General features: G+C 34.7%; 3 protein-coding genes across 3 annotated transcripts in view; 1 reads left to right on the forward strand and 2 right to left on the reverse strand.

Moving 5' to 3' along the window:
• Positions 1-1,951, forward strand: part of LOC149906220 (uncharacterized) — a 30,059-nt gene extending 28,108 nt beyond the window's left edge. The window contains exons 5-7 of the mRNA XM_090104246.1: positions 422-532; positions 918-1,087; positions 1,484-1,951. Of these exons, the coding sequence (XP_089960372.1) occupies positions 422-532; positions 918-1,087; positions 1,484-1,598 (396 nt within the window). The 3' untranslated portion in view covers positions 1,599-1,951. The remainder of the gene's footprint in view (positions 1-421; positions 533-917; positions 1,088-1,483) is intronic.
• A 1,464-nt stretch (positions 1,952-3,415) lies between these two features.
• Positions 3,416-12,513, reverse strand: Cluap1 (clusterin associated protein 1). Its single transcript, XM_090104250.1, has 11 exons — positions 12,122-12,513; positions 11,688-11,884; positions 11,060-11,227; positions 10,050-10,145; positions 9,177-9,394; positions 8,339-8,471; positions 7,563-7,647; positions 6,483-6,566; positions 5,681-5,800; positions 5,048-5,137; positions 3,416-4,303 (listed from the first exon to the last, which is right to left on the reverse strand). The coding sequence occupies exons 1-11, from the start codon at positions 12,141-12,143 to the stop codon at positions 4,182-4,184; spliced, it is 1,335 nt and encodes a 444-aa protein (XP_089960376.1). The 5' UTR covers positions 12,144-12,513; the 3' UTR covers positions 3,416-4,181.
• Positions 12,514-13,431: 918 nt separating this feature from the next.
• On the reverse strand, positions 13,432-17,596 carry LOC149906222 (large ribosomal subunit protein mL62). The gene is made up of 5 exons (XM_090104457.1): positions 17,353-17,596; positions 15,771-15,872; positions 15,283-15,366; positions 14,583-14,752; positions 13,432-14,086 (listed from the first exon to the last, which is right to left on the reverse strand). The coding sequence occupies exons 1-5, from the start codon at positions 17,506-17,508 to the stop codon at positions 13,993-13,995; spliced, it is 606 nt and encodes a 201-aa protein (XP_089960583.1). The 5' UTR covers positions 17,509-17,596; the 3' UTR covers positions 13,432-13,992.
• Positions 17,597-26,316: the final 8,720 nt, after the last annotated feature.

A 26,316-nucleotide genomic window follows, 5' to 3' on the forward strand; every position in this document is an offset into this window, starting at 1 on the left:
GACATGTGAACGTAATATGTTAATGCGTGGCCGACTTGGCTCGGTCGCTTGGTTCAGAAGGCCGCGGGTTCGATGCCCGGACGTGACTAGTGTTATTATAGCTTGTTGCAAAACTATTTTACCCTATTTGAAGCTGATGCTGATTTTTAAATATTGTGGAAAGTTAGGATGTTTTTCTCATTATCACCTACCTTCAACTTTTTAGTACTGTGTCATTACTGATAAAATTATGTTTTTTCATCTTTCCTTACTTAATATCGTATTTCTAAAATTTTCGATTCGATTTTTTCGAATTGTTGAGTTTCGAAATCCTGTATTCAATGTTTTCACTTTAATCCTGTGATCCATCCATCCTTTCATCGTGATAATACTATAAATTAAGGTTCTTCAAATATCTAATAATACATATATCTGTTTACAGCTTGGCCGCATGCCGGTGAGCATGGTGGTATCGCCGCGCTACGCCACGCTGCCGCTGCCGCCCGCGCCCTACGCGCCGCCCGCCCAGATATACTATCCTATTCATGATACGGTATTTATGTGCTAGTTTTTTTACCTAGGTTTGCTTGGATTGAACCTTCTTATTAAATATTTGTTGAGTCAAATCCAAATAAAAATAGTATGTTTGCATTAATGGATATCTTTACGAAATTTTTACGTACGAACTAATATCTCAACGTTTAATTTTTGAGAAATAATAAAGACGAAGAATAATCTTTATAGTCATTTCTAAACAAACGAAAACCTACTTATATGGTAATACTACGTATAGGGCAATTTTCCTCAAAATTATGATTAAAATGGTTTAGTTACATAAAATATAGTGATAAAAAACCTAAACTACAGTCTTTATTACAATATATATCCTATAATATTTATTTGTGTAATAATGTCCTATAATATTTATTTATTTGCAGCGCATGAGGCGGCGCCGCTCACCGCGTGCAGTGCGCCATGAGCGGCGGCGGCAGGCGCGTGAGCGGGACTCGCTCACCCGCTCGCTTGAGCGCATCCATCGCAAGCGGCGAGCGGACCGCGAGCGACCGTCTGACGCTGACCTCAAGAGGACTTATACGGGGCTCGACAGGTAACTATTATTTGTGTTATTTATTTATTTCTATAAGATATTACACCTAATAAAGGTACTGTATAATCTTCAGTATAAATTTCAGTAATTCCGCTAATGTGTATCTGTAAATTAAATATATTTTGTTATGTACATAGCTTCAAATGCAATTAATTAATCAATTAATATAAATAAAGCTGTTTGTTGTACAAGCTGTTTTAATATTATAATTTTATGAATATATTCCAATTTATTGCTGCATGTACCTATTTGGAATATCTCGGGAAGAATGAAAAAAAAGCAGCTCTATATACTCTATAGGAGCTTTAAAATACGCACCGTAAATAAAAGTCCTCGTATCCCGTACTCCGGAATAGTCCTGAATCTATTTTTTTATTTTCTTTATTCTCATTGCAGAGCCTACGCCGAGCAGTTCATAGCGGTGTGCGACGAAAGCCGGCACGCGGCGGAGCAGCACGACTCCCTGGCCAGCTCGGCCACCGACTCTACTAACTCGCAGGACACGCGATAGACTGTCCCACTGTTACATGTGTTTTATAGGCTGTAGGCAAAATTCGGATATTCTTGTCTTCGGTCTATGTTTTGTAATTTTTTCTAATATTGTGTTATACTTTTCACATGTGAAACAGGACTAAGGGATGAGTCCCCTCAGCTTATTCTTTCAAGAACTCATAATAATTCTCAAACCATCTTATAAAAATATAATCGTCCAACAAAGGTAACTTTGATTAAAAAATAAAGCCAACATTGAGAATAGGCTCCCAATCGAAGACAAATAACAAAGTTAATAAGTTAACTGTGTAATTAAGAGAACCATCACCTATGTGTGATTGACTACTCTAGTATTTCTCAAGTTCTTTTATAGGTGAAAAAATATGGTCGGTTTCCAATTAGGATTAATATAATCACAGTATCTTGTAACCAAACATACTTTAAATATGCGTAATTATAAGTTAAAAATGAGAATCGGAAATTTAGATTCTTTAATTAGGAATGAATTTAGAAATGTGGTTAGTCGTTGTTTTAATTATTGTATACGCTTTAATTGTTATTTATTTAAATTTTACGTAACGATGAAATTGTAATACTCTTTAGTTCGTCTTTCTCTTAGATTAGATTTATACAATTAGCTTTTTATATTTGATTTATTAAAGGTACTTTCATATATTTCGGAGTTAATTTTAAAACTAACAATGCACTTTACTAACTTAACTTTATTAACCAAAAATTAAACAGTATAAAAAACTAGTGTCTCGCACTCGCTTCGCTCTTTGAAAAGAAGACGTCTATTACGTCAGAAAAATAATTTATGCATTTTAGATTAAAAGTTGCATTTCCCAATAATTTCAGATGAATTCCCAAAAATACAGCTATTTGTTTAACAATAGATTGTATTTTTGTAAATTTTATAAAATCAATGAAAATAACGTGCATTTTAAAATACTTTCCTTGTAATTATCCGTTTTTATTTTCACAGCTAAAACCTCACTTAGTACTATCTAATACTAGAAATAAGGTTTTTGAAATCTACTAAACACTAACATTCACTTTACTAACGAAACAATGTAAACTTTTGTATCGTCAAATATCTGTGTTATATCGTACTTTAAGTCTTTAAGAATTAAGTAAATTAGAGTTAAGTCGAAAAATAATTTGTAGGTACGTAACTTCGATTCGTTCTAAAACTTGTAAAAACTTGGCTTATAAGTAAACGCTCAAATTTCTAAAGCTACTTAACTACTAATAATATTTTTAAGAATGTATTGTTTACTATTTTCACACATTATTCTATTGTGAATCAAATGAATGGATGGCAAATCGTAGTTTTTTTTGCACGTGATATTGTGTGAGTGTCTCTGACCCGATTGACTTATAGGGTGATTGATCGCCAAGTTCTTTTACCCAAGACACAAATACAGTAAGTATTCATTTAAAAAAATGTAATTCGTATCTATCGTTTATTTGGTTCACAAAGGCGTGTACATTTGCGAAGTCCCAAGTACCTTGTTGGTGCCAAATCTATTGCGAGCGATCCCATTGGTTTGTAAATATAACTTATTGCTCAATACTGTATTAAGTATCTAAGTTTATAATCTTTTATTGTATACGTTTTTAATACTATAGTTTGGGAAATTATAAATTTATGTTTATATTGAATCGGCAAGCTAAAGTGTTAAGAACCGTCTTCTAGCTTATAATTTCGTTACCAATTAATATTGATAATGTATACATATCTATATTAAGGTTTAAATAAAACACGTATTTCTTATAGATCCTTTATTAGTCAAAATTCTTATAATTATACAAAGAATTTTCATGAACCTTAGAACATAGTAATTGTAAATATAACACATAAACACTTAGAAAGACCATAGTACGAATATTGAGGATATTTATCGTTTTTACGAAAACTATGGCTTTTAAAGTACTAATAATATAATTCTAAGTACATTGTTGTTGGCACATTCGTCTTAAACTTGTGAGATGAATTTCTTGTACATTTAATAAACGTTTTAATTATACACCGGCTTTTATTTAAATAATATTAGATATAATAACTTGGAATTGCAGTTGAAAATCTTGTCTTATAACTTAAAATCAATCTATTTCTAGAATACAGAACAGTGAATAGTTTAATCTACTGCTTCATGATACACAATGTTTTTACGGATTTTATTAGATTTTTGTATTTTTTTTTTGCACGTCCTTTATAATATGAGCTACAGAATTACTTAAAAGTGAATAAGTGGATAAATAGTATAACTTTAAAATATAATAAAACATAGATTAATCACATGTTACACAAGATTTCTCTACAATACTTTTTTTGCATTTTTTCTCCTTTTTGTGTTATTTTTTAATATTATGATCATTGCGAATTTGCGACATAATAATATTACATGGGTACAATGGGTACATGATATAACATTAAAATTGAATTCTAGATCGCAAGTTACACGCGATCATTTTTCATTATTATCTGAAATAATCTAATACTGTGAAACTTTAGAATAAGTGAATTGTAAAATTCTTTGAAAAATAAATGTCTCTAAACCTAATTATGAAACTTTATAAGTGAATAAACTCAAAAGAGTTAAAACTCATTATCACTAAGAGCCGAGTTCCGTCCGAAGCGAGGGCTAGCAAGGCGCAGTTCACTCTCTGATGAACTTTCCAAGGAATTCGCTTCATCAGCCACTATGACGCGATCTACACCTATAATAATTAATTTTTATATAATAAATGCGATGATAAATGTTAACTTTGTTTTGGATAAGAGACTTTTCTTGTGACTAAGGTAAGACTTGTCATAAGAAATGCCTGTCAATCACAAGAAAAAATGATAATGTATTTAAAAATGTTAATAAAATACTTGCTTCATATTATGAGTCTTAACTTTTAAATAAGCTCGTGATGATGATGGTAAAGTCGACAAACACATAATACAAAACAATCAATATATTCAGAATGAGTTTAAAAGTTATAACGTTTTATCTATACATACTAATATTATAAAGCTGAAGAGTTTGTTTGTTTGAACGCGCTAATCTCGGGAGCTACTTGTCCGATTTGAAAAAATCTTTCAGTGTTAGATAGCTCATTTATCGAGGTAGGCTCGCTATATTATATCATCTCACTAAGACGAACAGGAGCGGAGCACTACGGGTAAAACCGCGGAGCACAGCTAGTCATATATAAATCTCATTTTAAATACGTCAAAATTTATCACAAATCTAAATAACAGTGTAGGCTGTAGCATAGTAATCTACTATATAAAAATAAGTCGGGTTTTCCTTCCTGACGCTATAACTCCAGAACGCACGAACCGATTTCCACGGTTTTGCATTCGTTGGAAAGGTCTCGGGCTCCGTGAGGTTTATGGCAAAGAAAAGGTGTCTCTGGAGGCGAAACGGAGTTCGCCCGGTTCGCTAGTTATAAATGAAATATAAGCAACAATACCTTCAATGAGTCCATCCAACTCACGCTCGCTGACGATCCTGTGTGTGTGTGTGTTGGGGCGCGACCAGCGAGTCGCACGACCACCGCTCGCTGTTATATACATTACAATTACTTCATCTTAATCATATACTAGGGAAAAATTTTTAATTATATACACATGGGCAAGGAAAAGCCGAGAAATAAATGAATTTGTTAACAAATTGAAAAAATATGTGTGTGAAGTAGGGCGTGTGTGTGTGTTTGTGCACTGTATCCATGTCAACATGTGTGAGGGCGCTTGTATGTGCAAATGTGGTATATCTGTGTTTGCGTGTGTACGCACTATACTTTTAAACTTAAAAAACTTTATTAAAAACTTTTTTTGTACACATACAATAAAATTCTTACAAAATAACAATGTAATTTGTCTTTCTTAATGCCTTATACAGAATAAATATCTTTTTTGGAGATTAAATTAAAACATTTTTTTTTATTACAATTATGAAAAATATAAGCAAAAGATGTAATTAGAATATATACTGTGTCTACACGTGTGTGTGTGTCTGTACGCGCGCGCTGAATCTGTATCTATAAGAACGTGTGAGTGAATGTATGCACGTTTACATGTAACCGTGTATGTGTGTGTGTACTCACCAAAGAAGTGCTCCTCAACGAACTCGGTATCGGAGTCGGAGTGCGAGTCGCCCTCGTCGCGGATCTCGTCCACGGAGTCGCGGTCGGCCACGAACAGGCGGGGCTCAGCGGCACGAGCACCTGGGATAATACATTACATAAGCACCTACTTATATTTAAATCAATTAAATTATATATTTTTAAGAATAAAAAAAGTTCAATCCATGCGGGATTCGAAGCCGCGTCTTTCAAATCGTTTTAAACTGAAAGAAACTCAAACTTCTAAAAACTTACTATTGGAAAGCATTTTCCACAGAGACACGCCGTGGGTTAAAAATTATATAATTGTTCGTAAAAAACCAAATTAACTTTTAATTCTTCATAAGGTATCACAATAATGATGCTAAAGTTCTGCTAAAACAAACAATAAAAAAAATCGTAAAATCATATTATAAACACATAAATAGATCCGGCTCGAAGGACCAAAATGTATACTCCTTTTCAAACGTCATTAAGAAATAAAAAAGACGGGTTGCACTCCGGGAGTGCCGGCAGAAGTGAAAACTTGATTATTAACGTTGAGCATGTTTGATATCCATCCGTCTTACGCTTTTTCGATCAGGTCACGTGTCCTGACGCGAGTTTAAGATTTTATACCCAACGCCGCTAAAGAAGTTTTCACTTCAATAAATAATTTGTGTAAATCCTATGTTACTGTTTTACGTGAATGATACATATGTAACAACTGGTGATGAACCTTTTTAATAAATAAATAAAAATAAATAAATAAGCTGTAATGCAAAATATGGCAAACATGAATTACCTGCAGTTTTAATCCTGAGCCTTGTGTTAGGTCTGGACGAAGGTCGCAGCGGCTCCTCCACCAGCTCCTCATCCTCCTCCTCCTCTGAAATTACACATGAAAATGAATGATCATTGCAGCAAATATGATGACTAAAAATTATTTATTACTATTTACAATTTATTACAATTTACAATTTATTACAATTTACATTTTATTACAATTTACAATTTATTACTATTTACAATTTATTTTCATGTAAAAGTAAAAAAAATATTTAAAAGGCTACTAAAACAATTGATACAAGCTAATGTTTCCCTAGCTAGGTTAATGGGCAAATATGAATAAAAAGAGAACAAAAATAAAATAATTTAGGGCCGGCGCCCACTGCCGGCACGGCACGGCATGGCACGGCAGAGCATCCCGCGGCGTGCAATGGCATCCCGCGTCATGCCGTGGCATCCTGCTAAAAGCCCCACTAATGCTGCATAAGTTTCAACCTTATTTCAACTAGCTAGCAATCATAATTCCTCGACCCCGAAGCAAGACACGTCATGCCGCCGCATCCTGCGGCGTGCCGCGTCATGCTGCAGCATCCTGCGATACGTCGCGGCATCGTGGCATCGAAATAAAGTAACTTGAATTCTAAACTGATTGAAATAAGATTCAAAATAACTTCATTAGTAATAAAATCCTCTGTCCTGCCATGCCACGCCGTGCCGGCAGTGGGCGCCGGCCCTTAGGCAGGATTTTAAACGTAATTTATTCCATTACATTAGTATCCAATTTTTAACGTTCTACCACAAGCAAATAATTAAATAATACCAGTAACTTAATATAAAAGAACCTTAATTAATAGGTACTATTAATAATTATTACTTATAAACTATCTTTCCACCCGCGGCATCGCCCGCGCAGTCAAAGAAAAACCCGCATAGTTATAGTAGATAAAAACTATCCTATGTCCTTTCTCGGGTATCAAAATATCTCTATACCAAATTTCATGCAAATTGGTTCAGTAGTTCAGTAACAGACAGACAGACAGAGTTACTTTCGCATTTATAATATTAGTATGGATAGCATTAAATGAATGAATCCAACCTGAATCAGTGGGGTCCGCAAACACGTCTTCCATCTCGTACTTGCTTATCAGCTCCATGATGGACGTACCCACTCTGATGGCTTCCTTTAATATGTAATCATTTTTTTATAGCTTTCTTTTTAATATATATACATATATGTATTTAATACAAATGGAATGGCTCCATATCCACGGCGATGTTGTTTTACGCCAATATATTATACTGGAATGTGTATTAAATGCAATAATTAGGAATTATTTATTGATTTTAATCAAACACTAATAATTTCTCGATATGAGATAGAAGAAGAGTACATACAACAGGATAATACAAAAGAAACTTGCAATCCAAACATAACATTAGGGCATAGTACACTATGCTGATGGCTCTTCACAATGGGCAGCGCTGGGCGAGTAGCGACAATCACGATAGTGTAGACGCGGACGGCCTAAATGTCTATGACTGTCTTTGTAGATGTTTATTCATAATCGCCGTAATGGCGGCAACATCGCCAATCATTTGTTGGGCCAATGGTGCCCATTGTGAAAAGTGCCCATGAAAAGATACCAACGCGTCGTTTATGCCGGCTATACTCACGTACCGGCCGCAGGGGCGATATTGGTACAATCTCGGTTGGTCGGCGGTCGGAGCAATTTCAGTTGTTCTCTAAATTGCCGCTGCTTGCCTATACACATCACAATTAAGGAGCCAATTAAGGGTCCAATTCCAATATTGCCCCGGCTGCAGGTACGTGAGTAAATAAGGACACAGGCTACATCTGTATGGAGTTGTCACCTCAGTCTGAACGGCATTGATGAGGCTGAGCTCGTGTTTGAGTGTCTGCACGGCGCGGTACCGCAGCGCGTAGGTGCTCCACTTCTTTTCTATCTCTGCCTGAACGGTTGACAACTCTTCTTGGTACATTGGTCTGTGAATAATACATGTATATATGTATATATACATGTATATATTCTAGAAATATTCTTAGGCCTTTATATTATGGTCTAAAATCCCAATCATAGTCACACGCTCTGTACACACTCACTTGATCTGCTGCACGGTATGCAGCCGCTTCTCAGCGCGCTGCAGCTCGGCCCGCCGCCGCTCTAGCTTCGCATCGAGCGCGGCTTCGCTCGCCGCCACGTTGTCGATCTGTTCCCGCGCTGACGTCACACGCTCTGTACACACTCACTTGATCTGCTGCACGGTATGCAGCCGCTTCTCAGCGCGCTGCAGCTCGGCCCGCCGCCGCTCTAGCTTCGCATCGAGCGCGGCTTCGCTCGCCGCCACGTTGTCGATCTGTTCCCGCGCTGACGTCACACGCTCTGTACACACTCACTTGATCTGCTGCACGGTATGCAGCCGCTTCTCAGCGCGCTGCAGCTCGGCCCGCCGCCGCTCTAGCTTCGCATCGAGCGCGGCTTCGCTCGCCGCCACGTTGTCGATCTGTTCCCGCGCTGACGTCACACGCTCTGTACACACTCACTTGATCTGCTGCACGGTATGCAGCCGCTTCTCAGCGCGCTGCAGCTCGGCCCGCCGCCGCTCTAGCTTCGCATCGAGCGCGGCTTCGCTCGCCGCCACGTTGTCGATCTGTTCCCGCGCTGACGTCACACGCTCTGTACACACTCACTTGATCTGCTGCACGGTATGCAGCCGCTTCTCAGCGCGCTGCAGCTCGGCCCGCCGCCGCTCTAGCTTCGCATCGAGCGCGGCTTCGCTCGCCGCCACGTTGTCGATCTGTTCCCGCGCTGACGTCACACTCTCCGAGAGCGAGTCTATGCCACTAAGTAGAGCGGCCTCGGACTTTTCCATGTCGGGGGAGGAACAGAGCACGCGCGAACGGGTATCCTAGGTTTAATGGTGGTATCAATAAATTTACTTAAAATCCTCTTTTGTATTTTGAATTACACTTTCGTGAAAATTCGTTTATAAGCATAACAAATAATTTTTTCTGATGAATGAATGAATTGATGATTGCTTCAAGAGCGTTTAGTATTATAATTTCTCATATTTTTATACTAGCTTTCCACCCGCAGCTTCACTCTACTGGACTAAAAAACTGTTATTCGTGGATTTTCAAAGATAAAGAGGCAGTAGGGTTAAATAAATAAATATGTCTTTTATAATTAAACTTCTATTTTATTTTTCAAGTCCTGTCCAATGTCTTGAAGTCGTTTGTTGTATTGAAGTGTCTAAAACTTTCACATTGAATAGCAATCACTTTTTTTTAATTCTTACTTCCTGGACATTCCGAGAAGTAGAGGCAGCACTTACCTATGACATTAATTACGACTTAAGATGCGTATATTTCGTCAACTATTTCAACAAAAAACTGATTTAGAATCTTCAATTTTATTTTAAAAGATCTCAGTATCATGTACCTGATTACATATTCCTAATTTAACTATATTTTATCTCTCAACAAAATGTATGCTTAAAGATATTTAAAACATCGAGTTTGTATAGCATTTACTCTATTTACAGAAAAATTATTATTAAATACCTTATTTTCCAGTTCTTTGGTAAATAGATCGTACAGATAAGCTCCTTCAGCAACAATATCCGTGGCCAGAGTGCGCGCATCCTTTATTTCGCCAACCTTAAATTGACACAGTACAATCATGTTTTGAAATAACGTGTATGGATTTTTACGCGAACATTCTAAAATATATTGAAATCTGTGATCAGAAAATGTTTAGAATTTGGAACGACTTTAAATTCCATAAACCAGCGATACAAATAAATTAGTTACTTATTCTTTTTAATCGTATTCAAATAATTGAGGCACAGTAAATTTATATTCATTTATCAAATAAACTGTATAGCGTACCAACTATCTTTATTTTCTTACCCAGTACAAATTTTTAAAATAAAAATTGTAAGGCTTTTTTTTAATTGTAATCACCTATTGTAGGAAAAAATATAAGCTAGCTGCTAGGTGGTTGTTTTAGTCGTAAAAAATGTTCAGATTAAATGACTATAATTATTTGAAAAATTTTTAGAAAAAAAAAATATCGGCCGCGCTTCATTGATCAACATTGTTATCATTGAAAATATAATGTTTCAAAATATTATATAAATTTTAAATAATAAAATTATAAACATTTGAATGCTATAAAACTTATTTAATTCAAATTATTTGTGGGATGTTTATAACTAATCACAGATAACAAAATAGTTAAGTACTATCTATATTACCTACAGGCTACATATATTCTCTATGAGATAAAAACCCATGGAGGGTTGTCGCGTAAAAACCACAGGACAGCTTTCTTTGGCATATTATGATAATATATACGTACAGTTACTTACATATTTTGTAAAATTAAAATTGTAATACTGAAATGATTTAAAAGAGCAACTATGGAGTTTCTTGCCGATTCTTCTCCATAGATACTGCTTTCCGAATCTAATTGAAGAAGTCTAATTGAATAAATAAATGTTTGAGTTTGAGTTTGAGTTTATGACGTGGTGTGTCTATGGAATTTTAGTTTACACACTATTCTCACTCACGCGGTTGCTAACATCAAACGGTGCTGCCGCGGCGGCCTCCTGCTGGTCCGGCGGCGGCGCCAGCAGCGACTCCCGCAGCAGCGAGGACACCTTCTGCATTTCGCGCACCGCCCACCCGTCCGCGCGGTATAGCTTTGAACCGTTCACCTCGATGTTTACGCGGGCTTTCTGCGATGCACAGATAAAATATACTTGAATTAGATAAATTATAATTAAAAGCAGAATGGCATTATTGTCGCATTTAGAATGTAGTTACATTGAATTTTTTTTCATTTCCTTTATTAATTCTAATTTTATGAAAAAAAATACGAACATACAAAATATTTAATTCTAGCCAAGTTCCCAGTGCCACTCGAGGTACACGTATTGTCTGACGGACGAAATATCGACGATTGAGTGGGTATAGTGGTACTCGTATGTACTACCTGATGTATGCCTTATTTTTGAGTTGTAATTTGGTACCAACAAGTTTGTTTGACCAAGCTATACGATCGTTAATCGTGTACATACTAACACTACCTACTCAATCGTTAAGATTTCACCTATCAGAAAAGTCGCTACGTCTGATAGCCCGGATCTTGCTCTATTCTAGTTTATTCGCCAAAATGATTATAAAAACAGTACATACAAACAACTGAACGGCATGCGCCGCCATGGTAACGCGTTGTTCTATACTATTCTTGTCCCCCCGTAAAATCATCTCCGGCTCCACCCTGGCCACCAGCCAGCGGAGACAGAGTTCCAGCAGCTCCCAATTTGGAGTCCGGAAACTCTCCAGGGATATAGGTCTTGGAAAACCTAGCGCTCGCATGTCTTCGCTAAAATCTGGATTTCGTTTATTTCGTGTTAGAATAAGGTCCATTATTAAATTTCAGCAGTTAGAGTAATGTATTTTTCCCTATCTATCTTGACTTTCACAGGTATTAAATTAGTAGATAGCACATCCGTTTTTTGCGTGATAGAATTCTATGTATTCTTACAAGCTTTCGAAGTTATGAGTGGAAAATAATTAACTTTTAGTAGGTAGGGAACTGTGAAACAATAATTTAATTTTAAACTTACTTCTCAAATCCCGGAAAGACATCTTTTCTTCAAGCCTCGTCCTTTCGTCCTTTTATTCAGAAAGCTTCGAGTAGTCGCCACAAAAGAAGTCATGCGGTGAAAGTGGGAACTAAATTTGACGGGTCGGCAATATTGTAGGGAAATGTCTCGAGTTGCCTTCCTACTACTGTAAATTGAACCCTAGAGAAAATATGGGCTATGATGAAACGCAGGATTTCATCGAAATCTTATATATAAAAATGAATCGCAAAATGTGTTGGTAAGCGCATAACTCGAGAACGGCTGAACCGATTTCGATAATTCTTTTTTTATTATATTCCTTGAAGTACGAGGATGGTTCTTATGTAGAGAAAACGTAAATATTATGTACCACGGGCGAAGCCGGGGCGGACCGCTAGTACTAAATAAAAATGAGTAGGTAGATTATTCACACTGAACACACCACTACTGCCAACTGCGCTATGGGTACTAAATAATCGATAGAAAACCTTTAAACATAACACAGAAATGTTATAATTATTGTTCTGTATCATTTCGATTTTATGCGTAAAATAAATAAATAAACATCCATTCTCAAGACAAACAATGAAGCGGTATTTTATATAACCCTTTACACATCTAATTACCTAAACTCTGGGGAATTTTAATTAAATAATGCCGGCAACATTATTTAGACGCCGACAGCGCCGCGTTTTCAAGACTTGTTTCATGATGCACATGTGCGCACTTTTTGTTTATTTGTAAGTTGCTATAGCAACGGAGCACCTATATTATACGCATAGACGTACTATACGTGTTGGGCCCTCTTCACAATGAGGAGCGTTGGGCGAGTAGAGGCAATCACAATAGTGCAGAGGAACTATGTCTATGATCGGCCTTCATTGTTTGGCCTTCATTGAGCTACAGTATTCGTAAGCGCCGTAATGGCGGCAAACGCGGCAAACTTTGACGATCTTTTGTTGGGCCAACGCTATCAATTGTGAAAAGGGCCCATGTAATACTTATTAATAACTACTCTTTACAATGTCTACGGAATAAATATGTAGAGAAATTAGTTAATAAGTTCAAGATTATAAATAAAATATGTAACATTTTTATTAAAATCATTAAGTATAAAACTATTTGTTATTTATTCTGCAACTTGCAAATAGAACTGTTTTCACAATTTTATACTAAAGTGTGTAGTAAGTATTATAATATGAAAAACCGAAATAGACAAAACTTTTTTACTGAATCGGTATTTCGAGCAAGAATAATGCAAAATTTGTATTGAGATGTAGGAAAATCGCAAATAAAATGAACACTGAAAACTTCTAATTGTTTATTTTCTAGTAGCTTATTCTAATACAACATAATATCATTATCCATATATATTTTAGTGGTTTTCACATTAAATTGGGCATGTGTCATCATTATCTATAATACTGATTGAGGACAAATACTTAAATATATTTTTACTCGCTACATTTTATTTAGATTAAACAACTACAATATTTTAAGTATTATGTTTAATTTGTCCGCATCATATTATAGATTCAATGAGACTTAGTTAAAACAGCAACATTGCATACATTCCTTACCTACATTCTATTCATGTTTGACAGATTTTTCTCATTTCGAGAACAGCTCTTAGGTTTGGAATCTAGTACTTATATCGTTTTAGTTCGAGAATAATATGGAAGATATTTATATTGATTATTGTAATATTTAATAGCTATATACAAACTACATCATGTAATTTTTATGTACCGAGTATACCAATGAGATGATATTCCATCATTACATATACATGTCACACATTTTTAATTTACACAAATCAATGCAATGTTGCTATTTTACATTTTAATAGCATGCCCAATTTAATGGAAAAATCATAAATCCATGACGGTGGGCGGCCGCCTCTCCGCGCGCTTGTAGGCCTCCTCGCGCTTCAGAGCAACTCGCAGCCGAGATGCCTTTAAATGTCTGAAATGTTGTTAATATCTTTGAATATCGATATCGAAATATCCTTGCTAATATTTTAAGCACAAAAGTGTTTGTTTGCCTTTCTTTCTCCTATTTGCTATGGAGCGATTTTGATTAACAATCTGAGTATGGAGACATTTACAGAGCTAGTGTTACATAAGCTACATACTCAAACCTCTTGTTTTTTTGTGGGTGCCACTGGTTGAAATCTATTACATAAACTATAAACTTTTAGTCTAGGGAAGCGCGCTCCATCTTAGGCCACATCTCAGCCTTCCATCAGGCGAGATAGTGGTCAAGCGCTTCCCTATCATACAATAAAAAAAAAAATTTTTTGAGTAACATGCACACTGTCTTATGGCTTCACAGACAATTAATATCTTAATATCCATTCAATTTTCAGATACATATAAAAAATGCGACATTGACCCACTTATCAGCCAAGATAATTTACAAATTATGGTATTAGCTTTATAAACTTTACAAAAAAACATACCTTTGCCGAATCCTCTCTTCCGTCTCTGGCAAAGCTTTCTTCTCCTTAACAGCAGCATTCCGTATCAATGTCCTGAGTTTCTGCAGACAGTCGGCCAAGTTCAGCTGCTGCGAGCGAGTGGTGTCAGAGCGGATGATCATGTAACCTTCCTTTGTTAATTTCTTGCCATGCTGTAATTAAAATGAGATATTTTATTTATTTATATGTAGATGAGAACTAAGAATTTAGAAAGAAAAACGTTTTGTTGAAGAGGTATTAAGCCAAGTATTTGTTTTTACATTTTAATTTTGCAATATATAGACCAGTCTACATGATATTAAACAAAAATACAATCTAGCCCATTCATTTCTAGATGTATCTATACTAATATTATAAAGTTGAAGAGTTTGTTTGTTTGAATGCGCTAATCTCGGGAACTACTGGGCGATTTGAAAAATTCTTTCGGTGTTATATAGTCCATTTATCAAGGAAGGTTAAATGCTATATATCATCACGCTAAGACCAACAGGAGCGGAGCAATGCGGGTGAAACCGCGGAGCACATCTAGTTTATTTATAATAGTAAGTATTACAATATTCCAGAAATATTGGAATATTGTAAAATACTTGTACTACTTCATATTTATTTCGTCCCATATATTATTACAACCTCCATATCTAATTTAAACATTACTCCGTGCATTAAATTAATTTTAACTCACCAGTTCCAACATTTTCTCCCTTATATCAGCGGGTATCCATTCAGCCTCACTCAGTTTAAACCTGAGATCCACTTTTGTGTACACCTGGCAACAATTTATTAGTTACCGATTAATTAAAAGTTAAATCTAAATCATAAAAAGGTATGAATAAAATAAACCTACTTTCTTGCACAATTAACCCATTGACCACCGAGCAGCCCGATCGGGCCGCGACACAATAGATTTTCTATTGTGTCTGTGATTCCGGGACTGAGGGATTAATAAAGCATTACAAAACAAGAGTGATACAAGTAATAACATATATAGAGAGCAGTTTTAAAGTCAACATGATATTTGCACAAGGTATATACATTATAAATAATAGTAAAATAATAAATTATTGATAAATTAACATTTAATCCGTCAGTCCTCGGATCACAGACACAATAGAAAATCTATTGTGTCTCGGCCCGATCGGGCCGCTCGGTGGTCAATGGGTTAAAACTCACCTTATTAACATTTTGCCCACCAGGTCCAGAACTTGCACTATAAGTGATATCCAACTTTTCTATGGGGATGTAACCAGAAAACTTTTCGGTCTCATTTGGCGTCTGAAAAATGTTATAGGTACAATAATAGAATTATACACACATACACAAATTGTTATATTATTATAATATATCTTATAAGTTAACAATGTAACTTGATAAAATAATGTAACTGTGTAATGTTGCAGAATTTTTTTGGTATTTCTTTAGAAATTTGCGGCACGAATTAAGGGGGGGGAGGGGAGGGAAAGGGAGGGGGGAGGTAAGAGGAGACCCCCTATAAAGTGGGGGGGTGAGGAAACCCCCCCTTCTATTTTTTTTTTAATTTTTTTTGAGATTATATTTATACTACTTACCGCCCGCGGCTTCGCCCGCCTTGACTTAAACCTAATAAATTATATACTAAAACCTTCCTCTTGAATCACTCTATTTATTAAAAAAAACCGCATCAAAATCCGTTGCGTAGTTTGAAAGATTTAAGCATACAAAGGGACATAGGGATAGAGAAAGTGACTTTGTTTTATACTATGTAGTGATGTAGTTAGAAATATAACGAAGATTATGGGCTTTCTTGACTGCTCCGGCGCTGCAGAACGTGGCGCTTGCCCCCGTGTACCTCGTTGCAGGCAGGAGTCTTCACTCGCCTTCGTAGCTTCGGCTTTTTGGTCACCTTTGGCGACCAGCCTCAGCCACTCCGGCTCGCTTGACTCTGCCTGCTCCTCAGCACACGCGGGCGCCACGCTCCTCCGCGCCTCCGACTTTTTAAATACACTCTAGTGTATGACAGACAAGTACCACGTGGAATCGGGGTGGACAGATTCGGTTCTGTGATTAACAATTTGTGTGCAATATACTTACATACAATAAAAACATTTTTTTTAAATAATTATTTTTCAAATCTTGTATACATGTTTGATACAATTTACAATGGCAATGAATGGATCCATTTTATTTATTTCCACCCATCGTCTCCACATATTCTATAATATTATCACCGAAGTTTGCTGGGTGGTTATAGTTATCTTTTTTAAAAAATCTTTTTACAACATGCCACTGGGACTCAAATGGGTCAGAGGCAACAAATGGGTTGTCTGGGTCTGAGTGATTAACTTTTTTATGAACATACCCATATTGCCCCAAACAATCATATGCTATGCTCGCCAATAACCCGTATGAATTGTTGTCCCCTCAGCAACATGCTTTTGAATGAACTATGGTTTTTAATATGTACATTAAGACATTTGTTATCTCTTTCAAACACAATTCTTGTAGTTTTGTCAATGTAACTCAAACAATTTTGAACATAATCTCAAAAATTAAAAAAAAGATTTCTCTGTAATTACACGTTTCCTCGCGAAAAGCCGCTAATGTATGTTTCGGGGCATCATTATCGATCGATAAAAATTAAAATCGCGCCGAAATTCGTGCCGCACGTTTCTAAAGTCAACCCATTTTTTTTAATAAGTATATTATAATACCTTTTCACTTCTACGGTGTTCTACATTTAGGTTTTTAACATTACGTGAATGTTTTATATACTTACGAATGATGGTGTTGTGAGTTTTAAAGAACTATTTGGGTAAAGAGTTTCCAAAGAAATTGCACTCTTATAGGCCATCGATCTTTGCAGCAGGGTTGAGTATGAGCCCCTTTGCGTGATCATCCGCAACAGCGGCAGTCTTAACGGCATAAAAGCCATTGTTTTATTTATTTATCGACGTCTTATAATAATTTTGAAGACTCCACAATATTATTATAACCTCAAAATCAAATCCGTAATTTTAATCACAGATGACAGATGACAGACGTCAAATTGAATATCGATGACAATTCTATCGTCAGTTTTTAATGCCCATGAGCTTTGTCTTTTTGATACTTTTTCGAGAAGAAAAAATGTTTGTACCTTGTTTGTACATACTTATCTTTTTATTTAAATCCCGTCAATTAATTACAAATAACGCAATGTAGCATCCATTGAAACTTAACACAATTATCTAAATTACTTTTGCATGAACTAATCAACGTTAATTATTCAAGGAGTCGGAGATAAAATTGCAGATGTTGTATATAAAATTACACTGTATTTTATATATTATAAATATATTATTATATTATTATATAATAGATAAATATATTATTATATAATAGAGAGAAATTCAAATATGTAAATTCATTGCGCTCCTCCACTAATCTCTTGCTTTTTATGCCGGCCCATAATACTAAGTTCTTCCACAACTCATTTGCTGTTCGTGCAGTTCAATTGTGGAATTCTCTTCCCATAAATGTCAGACGAGCCCAAAACTTAAATTCTTTTAAAATTTTAGTAAAACATCATTTCATGTCTCTTTCTTAGTTCTAATTTAGCTGTCTCGTTAGTTATATAATTTTGTTACTTAAACTAGATGTGTCCAGCTTATATTTATACCTATATGTACGTATAATTATGACATATACAGTATACCTATATTATAAATACATATATTAACCTATGTAATTATTTTATTTGATGTACTTTATCATGATATTTATTTATTTTTTATGTATTTTTTATTATATATATTTATAATATATATTATATATATTGTTTATATTTATATATTATATATATTTTATTTTTATTTATATATGTTTAGATAGTGTATTTAAATATAACATATTATGTGTCTTAATAGAATATTTTATTTAGTTTTCCTTTTTCGCATTGCCTTGTTTTTGCTCACCCACTTTTTGCTTTTGTGTTTTTCCTATATTTTAAGGGTTGCCTGGCAGAGATCGCTGCCTAGCGATAAGGCCGCCTTTTGCTTGCTTTATATTATGTGTTGTGTGCTTTTGCATTTGTTTATTTATAAGCAATAAAGAATTTTCATTTCATTTCATTTCATATTTTAAATAAGTATAAAAATAATTTAAACTTCGTATTCTTAAAATACGACTCTACAATGAACTTAAATGTAATAATTATAGGAATATGCATTCCAAATTATATTCCCCTGTCCGCTAATCTAATAAAAATTCTAGTTTAATTGCGCTTTTTAAGACAACACAAATGTGCGCTCAATATCAAATGTCACGGTCTGAAAATTTTAATTAGGATCCCGTTCCGCCTCGCTCCCTTCCCGTTTCTACGCCACTGTTTAGACTATTTTATCTGATTTTACTCGTTTTACGACGTTCAAGCACATTGCCAGATTTATTTAATTGACATTTATAGTCTGCTTTAACCATGTTTTTAACACACTTATTTTATTAATTGATTAGATCGGTTATTGCTAGATAGCAAGTATCTATGTATTTATTTGTTAAAAACTGTAGGGTAGATTACCCTACAGTTTTTAACAAATAAATAGATACTATTAAGTGGGTACTGTGCTTAGAGTTTGCGATTTTAACGGCAATTTTTGAGTTCCCTTTTTTGAGACCCTTTAAGCGAATTTATTCGTTGCATATAAAAATATATTACGCAGATATACAGGGTGTCCCGCTATTGGTATACTAAGCGCGAAGGAACTTGTAGTTTTGCATACACTGATCACGTAAAAAATACTTTTAAAAAAAAATTACGTCCAAAATTTTTTGCTAAATTTTTCCTGAAAATCCATGTTTTCTTCTCTAGCTTCGCGCAGCCGGCATATACCGCTTCTCTAATATGTGCATTTTATCTATGAAAACATAATCTTAAACGATAGCTCACGTGCTGGTGGCAAAGTTGGGCGGTTCGCTTGTTATGGGTGTACACATAGAGTTTTAAGAATTCATCTATTTGAAAAAAAAAAAATGCGTCTGGAATTTTTTAATTATTTTTTACGTACTCAGCGTATGCAAAACTATAACCTCCTTTGAGCTTAGTATACCAACAGTGGGACACCCTGTATTTAAAGAAATTAAACACATGTGATTCCACAAACTATTCTAAGAAACTTCCCTGATATGGAAAACGCGTGTAATATCAGTATTATAATTGTGAGGTTGATACACAATATACATCAGTAAGTCTAAAACTATTAAATGTTCAATTCGTGCAATTTGTGTTTAACCGTTATTTCAAACAGCTAATTATTTGAAATAACGGAAAATTGTGCATTATTCATATTTACCTCAAATTTTTATTATAGTTAAATATTTTGCCAATCTTTTAGAGTTTTGAATTATAGAATGTAAAAGATAATATATATACGGAAAAAAATGGTTTACAACGCGTTTATTTTTGCGACATATTCGACACACGATATACCCCTATCCCTATCCCTACTAATATTATAAATGCGAAAGTAACTCTGTCTGTCTGTTTGTTACGCTTTCCCGCTTTAATATTCTACCCGATTTTGATAAAAATTGGCACAGACAATCTTTAGACCCTGAGAAAGAACATATAGGCTACCTTTTATCAAAACACCACGCAGGCGAAGCCGCGGCCGGAAGCTGGTTACTTATAAAACTATATCGTGTCGTGCGACAGTTCATTATTATAATAAGTATTGTCAATAAAACAATCACGCGTGTCGTCGTTTCAGATATAATTTAAGTGTGGCGACTGAAGAACAATCACACGGTTTAATTGAGCGAGAAATATTTTAAACATGCGAAGATGTATCTCAAATTTACTATAGTTGCGTGATTTCTTACAGATTAGCTAGCTGCTTTGGCGAAATGATCATTATAATATTATATTGTATCTTCTATAATGAAGTGTTGTTTTTTCGCGTGCAAGCACTTAATAATGCTGCATATACACAGTATAGAATTTTGATAAATTTAATAGGTATGCAAAATTATAATAAACGTATTCTTACGAGTTAGAGATATTGAGGGGTTTCAAGATGAGTCATGAAAATAGTTAGTAAAACCCCTTAGTAGTTATTGCTTACATGATTTCAGTATCATGAGTCATCTGAGTACCTACCTATATTTAGATTTAAGGCAACCCTTGAATTTGTCATTCATGTGAAAAATTATCAAAGAAAGAAAGAAAATTCATCAAAAGGACAGGTATCCAATATTATACTGAGATTCGTAGTTTATGAAATAAATTTAAAAGAGAATACAATCATAGAACATAAAATCTATTCATATATAATTGTGAAAGTTCTATTCCACTATTACAGTACTTTTGGTTGAATTAGTTAGACATTTAAAATCCCACATGTACCTATTAGATAAAGTCGATGTGTGTACCGCTTATCGCATCTAGTCGTGCTAATTAGGTAAAGTCTCTCACAATTCACATGAATGAATGCCAAACATGCTACACAGCATTCTATAGTTTATCTGATAAAATGCAACAATTTGTGTAATAATGTTTCAATTCACAAACACCAGAACTTGTCCCAGCTTGGATAAAAATGTGTATTAAATACCTATAAAAACTTATAGAAAAAGATGTAGGTTCCCAATGGAAAATATTTATTTCACATTGCATTGCTTAAACATCCATGAAAATTTTATTTTGAATAGGTAGGTACCTAACATTACACTTTTCTTTGGATTTTCTTTTCTTTTCTAGGCTCAGGGCTCTATACGACGTACCTAAATTCGTAGGATTATCAGAATTGAAAATAGAGGGAATAATTGATTAATAAGTTTGAACACGTATTACAAATTTAATTGCTCATATCACTTCAGAGAGATCAGACGCTAATAAAATGCAAATGCACCCGTTTTACTTTACTTTCTAGCAAGAACTTTCAAATAAATTTGTGAAATGCGAGATAGAAATTATTTTATCTTCCATTTACTATTAGAATACATTATATTGGAAAGGAGAACGTTAAAAATGAAAAAGTGTATTTTTGTTTATGATCTTGTGCATTCTAGGCAGGTTAATTTTATACTGGTTATTGACACTGTGCGAAGTAAAACATCGTAGCTGTAAGTAGACCATCAGCAGGTGAAGGTGGTTGCTTCTTTTCGACATTTCGTCATTTTATTATTATGATTTGGTTTTACAACCTCTATCAAAGTGCATATTCAAACTCCAACGGGGGCTTTTATGAAAAATCTCGCAGACAAGTTCGTGAACCTGTTGCTTGTGAGTTGTGAGGGGATTTTTCTTTCCGTTCTAATCAAACAAGTCGATAAAATTATGTCATAATGAAGTTTACAATTTCAATATTTTTATCTACAATCTCGAATAATTTATCACTTACACAAATGCTTAGCTATAATTAGTTTCTCAATTCTTCATATATACCTTGTATTGCAACAGTGAAATAATAAAAATCTAAAACAATAAATTCCAAGAATGACACGCAAGCAAGTTTCCGTAATGAAAAATAACAGAGCAGAGTACGAGCACGCAATTTCATCACTAGTTTGCCGATCTTGATAAATGGGATGACAGCTGCGAGCCGACGGCTTATCAGCGTGAGCGTGAGCGTGAGCGTGACGGGCTAAGAACAGATAATATGTCTTGAATGAAGAAAGTAAGTCAGTCAGTAAGAATAAAACGTACCTATAATTGTTTAATTGACCCTATAAATTAGATCAGAAATTCTTGGATTCAAGGAAGGTGTCCTTGGATTTAATTTAACGCAGTTGCCAGTACTTTTTTTAAGACATAAGTCTGTCTTGAATAAAAACTTAAAAAAAAGACGGGTTGCACTCCGGGAGTGCCGGCAGAAGTGAAAACTTTGAGCATGTTTGATATCCATCCGTCTTATGTCCGTCTTACGCTTTTTCGATCAGGTCACGTGTCCTGACTCCTGACGCGAGTTTAAGATTTTATACCCAACGCCGATAAAGAAGTTTTCACTTCAAAAAAAACTAAAAAGAAAATGAAACTAAACTGGATATTTACACGAATTTCTAATTTACATAAATGACAAATATATTATAGGTATCTTAAATATGAATAAAATCAAGATTTGGAATCAATCTTTTCTATTTAGTTTCCTAGTTCGATAAAATATGAGCTTGTTTATGGTCGATTCTAATTTGCTCTTCACATAAATAAATTCAAAATGAATCAATTCTCGTAATCCAAAACCAATTACCAAGACTAAACGTCTAATCCATAAACATTACTGCTTTAAAGGATTGAAATGAAATCTATAAAAAGTATCACCCAAACAAAAAGTGGAACAAAGTTATGCGCGTGCGAGCGTTCACCGATATAATGTGAATAGCACGTCTTAATTTTACTGCAAGATCTTCAAGACACAGACAGCTCGGCTAGTATATGGAAAACTACGATAAAACACGTATTGTATGTATAGTTGAAATGGTATTCACTGTTTTATTGAAGTTGACAGTCGAGTAGACAGAATGTAGATGTTTCACTTTCTAAACCAGCACGCTGTCGGATAGACTGTCGGACAGTCGGACATTTCTTGCGGAAGTTTTCTTGCAGATGGAAACGCGGCCTGATACATATATTAAGGTATAATAACAAGACAAGTGAGTATATATACCTAACAGCTTATAACAAGTTAAAAACGGCACAAGAGTTTATGGTTTAGAATAATTGTAACAGAACAACAACAATAACAAATTAAATCTTTGTTAAAATAATGGTTTAAATCCTGCCACTAATTCCAATAAGAGCTGGCTATCGATTAAAACAGCACTCAAATATGTGCATCGGGAACTAGTCTACAGTGCTAAGAGCCTCTCAGAAGTACTGATATAAAACTAGGCTAAGCTGGATTACGCTGAACGCTCGGCGCTTGTTAGGCACATTGTATATTCTCACATATTGTTTCACTATGCAGTGTGAAATGTATTATTTTTACCTTTTTAGGATTACAATAGTGTTGAATATTATACAAAGTTTTTGTTCGTTACTTCTTTTAACAAAGACTTTGAGTATGACGAACAGTTTCAAATTGTTCCAGAAAACGCATATATTTTAGATTTAAGATGATAAAAAGCCGTTGTTTTGTTGATTTAAAAATAACCTCTTTTTGGTACTGAACTAGAATAGTATAACTTTTAGGCAATAAGTATTTTTATTGTTCCTAAACTAGGGAAGCGCTTGCCCACGACCTCGCGTGCTTGTAAGCTAAGATCTGGCCAAAGATGCAGCGCGCTTCCCGAGAGGGCACGTCTCTTGAAGATATATCAATAAACGTTTCCATCTAAATATTTAAACGAGAATTAACTGTTTCATCTGGCAATCCAACACATACGCGCGTTCAGCTTTCATCAATTATGTTAATATAGCTTGCGCACGCGACGCCGACCGCTTTCCGAATTCCGCGCGATCATGTCATAATCTCATTAGACAATTTAGAATTTAAACTATTGCAAGTGCTCTTCCTACATGCTCCGTGTACAATGTAAATCATAGATCATATATGTATACAAACTTACTTGTAAATATTTGCTGTCGGCGAGTCTGGATTTAATATTGGTGTGTGAAAACTGGAAATAGATAAATGGATTTGCAGTGTTGCTGATTCCATTCTTATTTTTCGTGATGTGTGAACTATCTTAAACATTATTACATATTTAAAACAAATCTGTTGAGTAGTTTTTAGGTACCTATCCTACTAATACATATATTGTAAATGCGAAAGTTTGTGAGGATGTGTGTGTGTGTTTGTTACTCTTTCACGCAAATACTACTGAACCGATTACATTACAATGAAATTTAGCACACATATAGAGGGTAACTTGGATTAACACATAGGATAGGTTTTATTCCGGAAATCCCACGGGAACGGGAACTATGCGGGTTTTCCTTTGCAAACGCGGGCGAAGCCGCGGGCGGAAATCTAGCACGGATTTATATTTGTTGATTAATTACATACTTAGGTATAAATCGCTTTTATACATCGAGCGAGCTTTTGTATGGGCATTTGTGTGATGCGTTTCTGACGGTATAACTGTTGTGACCATTAAATCTTTCTCTACACGAAAGTTCAAACAAATCTGTAGGGCATTTTTTCCATGAATCTGTATCAAAAAATTTTTGCATTTAATGCACTTCAGATAAAAGGAAATAACAGAAAGATCTTTACTAAGTCGGTTCTTTAATACATATAAAATAGGCCCAAATGATTATCCTCTGAAACAAAACGCATAATGTATTTTATTATTTAGGTCCTACAATCTCCCTGTTAAGTAATTCTAGACTAGATGAGCAAAACTTTAAAGAGCTAAGTTTAGTGAGTTGCTAAGTGCTACCAACAATTACTACGAGTGTTCTTGACTTTCAAAGGGCTTTATCGGCTCTTTTGCTTCATCCACTTCTTTTATCTAGGTACTTCATATCTGCAATAATTATCATTTTATATAGAAAAAATAAATAGTTATAAATTATAATGACGAATAAAAAAATATATATTTGGCTACTGGATTTACCTTTTTAAAATTTTTCCCGTATATTTTAAAGTAGAATATATACGACGGAAAATCCCGTAGAAAATATTCAGAGCATCAAATTAAATTATGGTGTAAAACTTGAAAGTTTTATTAAAGAAAAATACTTTTTAATTTCCACTAAGCCTTTTTAAAATGTCGGCTAATAAGGCTAATATCTTTATTCTCCGTAATCTATTAAAGTGTTCAAAACCATAGCATGAAAATTATAGTTAAATATTGTGTAATTACTTACTTACTTACTCAAATCTCAGTCATAGCAATAAGCCACAGAATTCAAATGTCACGACTCAGTATTATCTGGGTCACACCGTGAGATTCTTCAAAGTCCACTGCAGTTCTTAACATTTGAGATTGGCATTTGCTTCTAAATTTAGTAGAAACTTCATATACCTATTAAAATAGAAGATGCTTACTTTTTGGAGATTATTTGCAAGCTGTTTGTTTGTTAATTGGTATTGGAAGCGCTAATCTCAGAAACTCCGTGTCTGATTTGAAAAATTCTTTCAGTCTTCGGTAACCCATTTATCAAGATATATATATATATATATATATGTATATATATATATATATAGGTGTATATTATCATCACACTAAGACCAATAGGAGCGGAACACAGATAGGTAGTTCAAACGATTAGTAATTACACTATAAATTCAAAAAATATGCATCGATTTTCAATTGGGATCATGATTCTCGAGGAAGGCAACGCGCACGATGCCGCGGGTCATGGGTGGCAAGCGAGTTAATAATAAAGAACAAGAATATTGTAAAACAAAGAGGTTATTTACAACAGAGAAATTACCTTTACATATAAATAGTATTTAATACGATAAACGAGTAAGCAATAAGCATGTCATCACGTTATAAAACCACAAGTTATCGGCGCTTCCGAACAAACTGCTGTTCAATCAATGATGCATATAAATAACGTACTTTTTCCTATTACCTTATCTATTGTTTTAACTGGACCGTGGCTGCTCGATAATCATCTTACAACGAAGCATAAACTCAAACTCAAACTCAAACATTCATTTATTCAATTAGACTACTATTTAGTAGTACTTTCGAATCGTCATTACATAAGTATTTTTAACCGATAACTAACATATTATACAACTACTTACTACTACTATGACATATAAACCGATCTTTCACTCAAGATGGATTTTTGACGTAAATCCTACAC

This window comes from Colias eurytheme, chromosome 8 (genome assembly GCF_061535395.1).
Source record: "Colias eurytheme isolate Ceu_HAF_F1 chromosome 8, ilColEury1 Martin Lab GWU primary, whole genome shotgun sequence".
NCBI classification, from domain to species: Eukaryota; Metazoa; Arthropoda; class Insecta; order Lepidoptera; family Pieridae; genus Colias; species Colias eurytheme.

Excerpts from the sequence above, each read along its gene's own strand:
- Cluap1 (XM_090104250.1), bottom strand. The coding sequence starts at position 12,143 with ATGTCTTTCCGGGATTTGAGAA. Across the intron at positions 11,228-11,687 it reads CGCATGCCGTTCAGTTGTTT|AAAGCCCGCGTAAACATCGA; the intron begins GTATGTACTGTT and ends TGTGCATCGCAG. Across the intron at positions 7,648-8,338 it reads TCAATGCCGTTCAGACTGAG|GAAGCCATCAGAGTGGGTAC; the intron begins GTGACAACTCCA and ends TACATATTAAAG.
- LOC149906222 (XM_090104457.1), bottom strand. The coding sequence starts at position 17,508 with ATGGCTTTTATGCCGTTAAGACTGCCGCTGTTGCGGATGATCACGCAA. Across the intron at positions 14,753-15,282 it reads GGGAGAAAATGTTGGAACTG|CATGGCAAGAAATTAACAAA; the intron begins GTGAGTTAAAAT and ends TTTTAATTACAG. Across the intron at positions 14,087-14,582 it reads GAAGAGAGGATTCGGCAAAG|ACATTTAAAGGCATCTCGGC; the intron begins GTATGTTTTTTT and ends ACAACATTTCAG.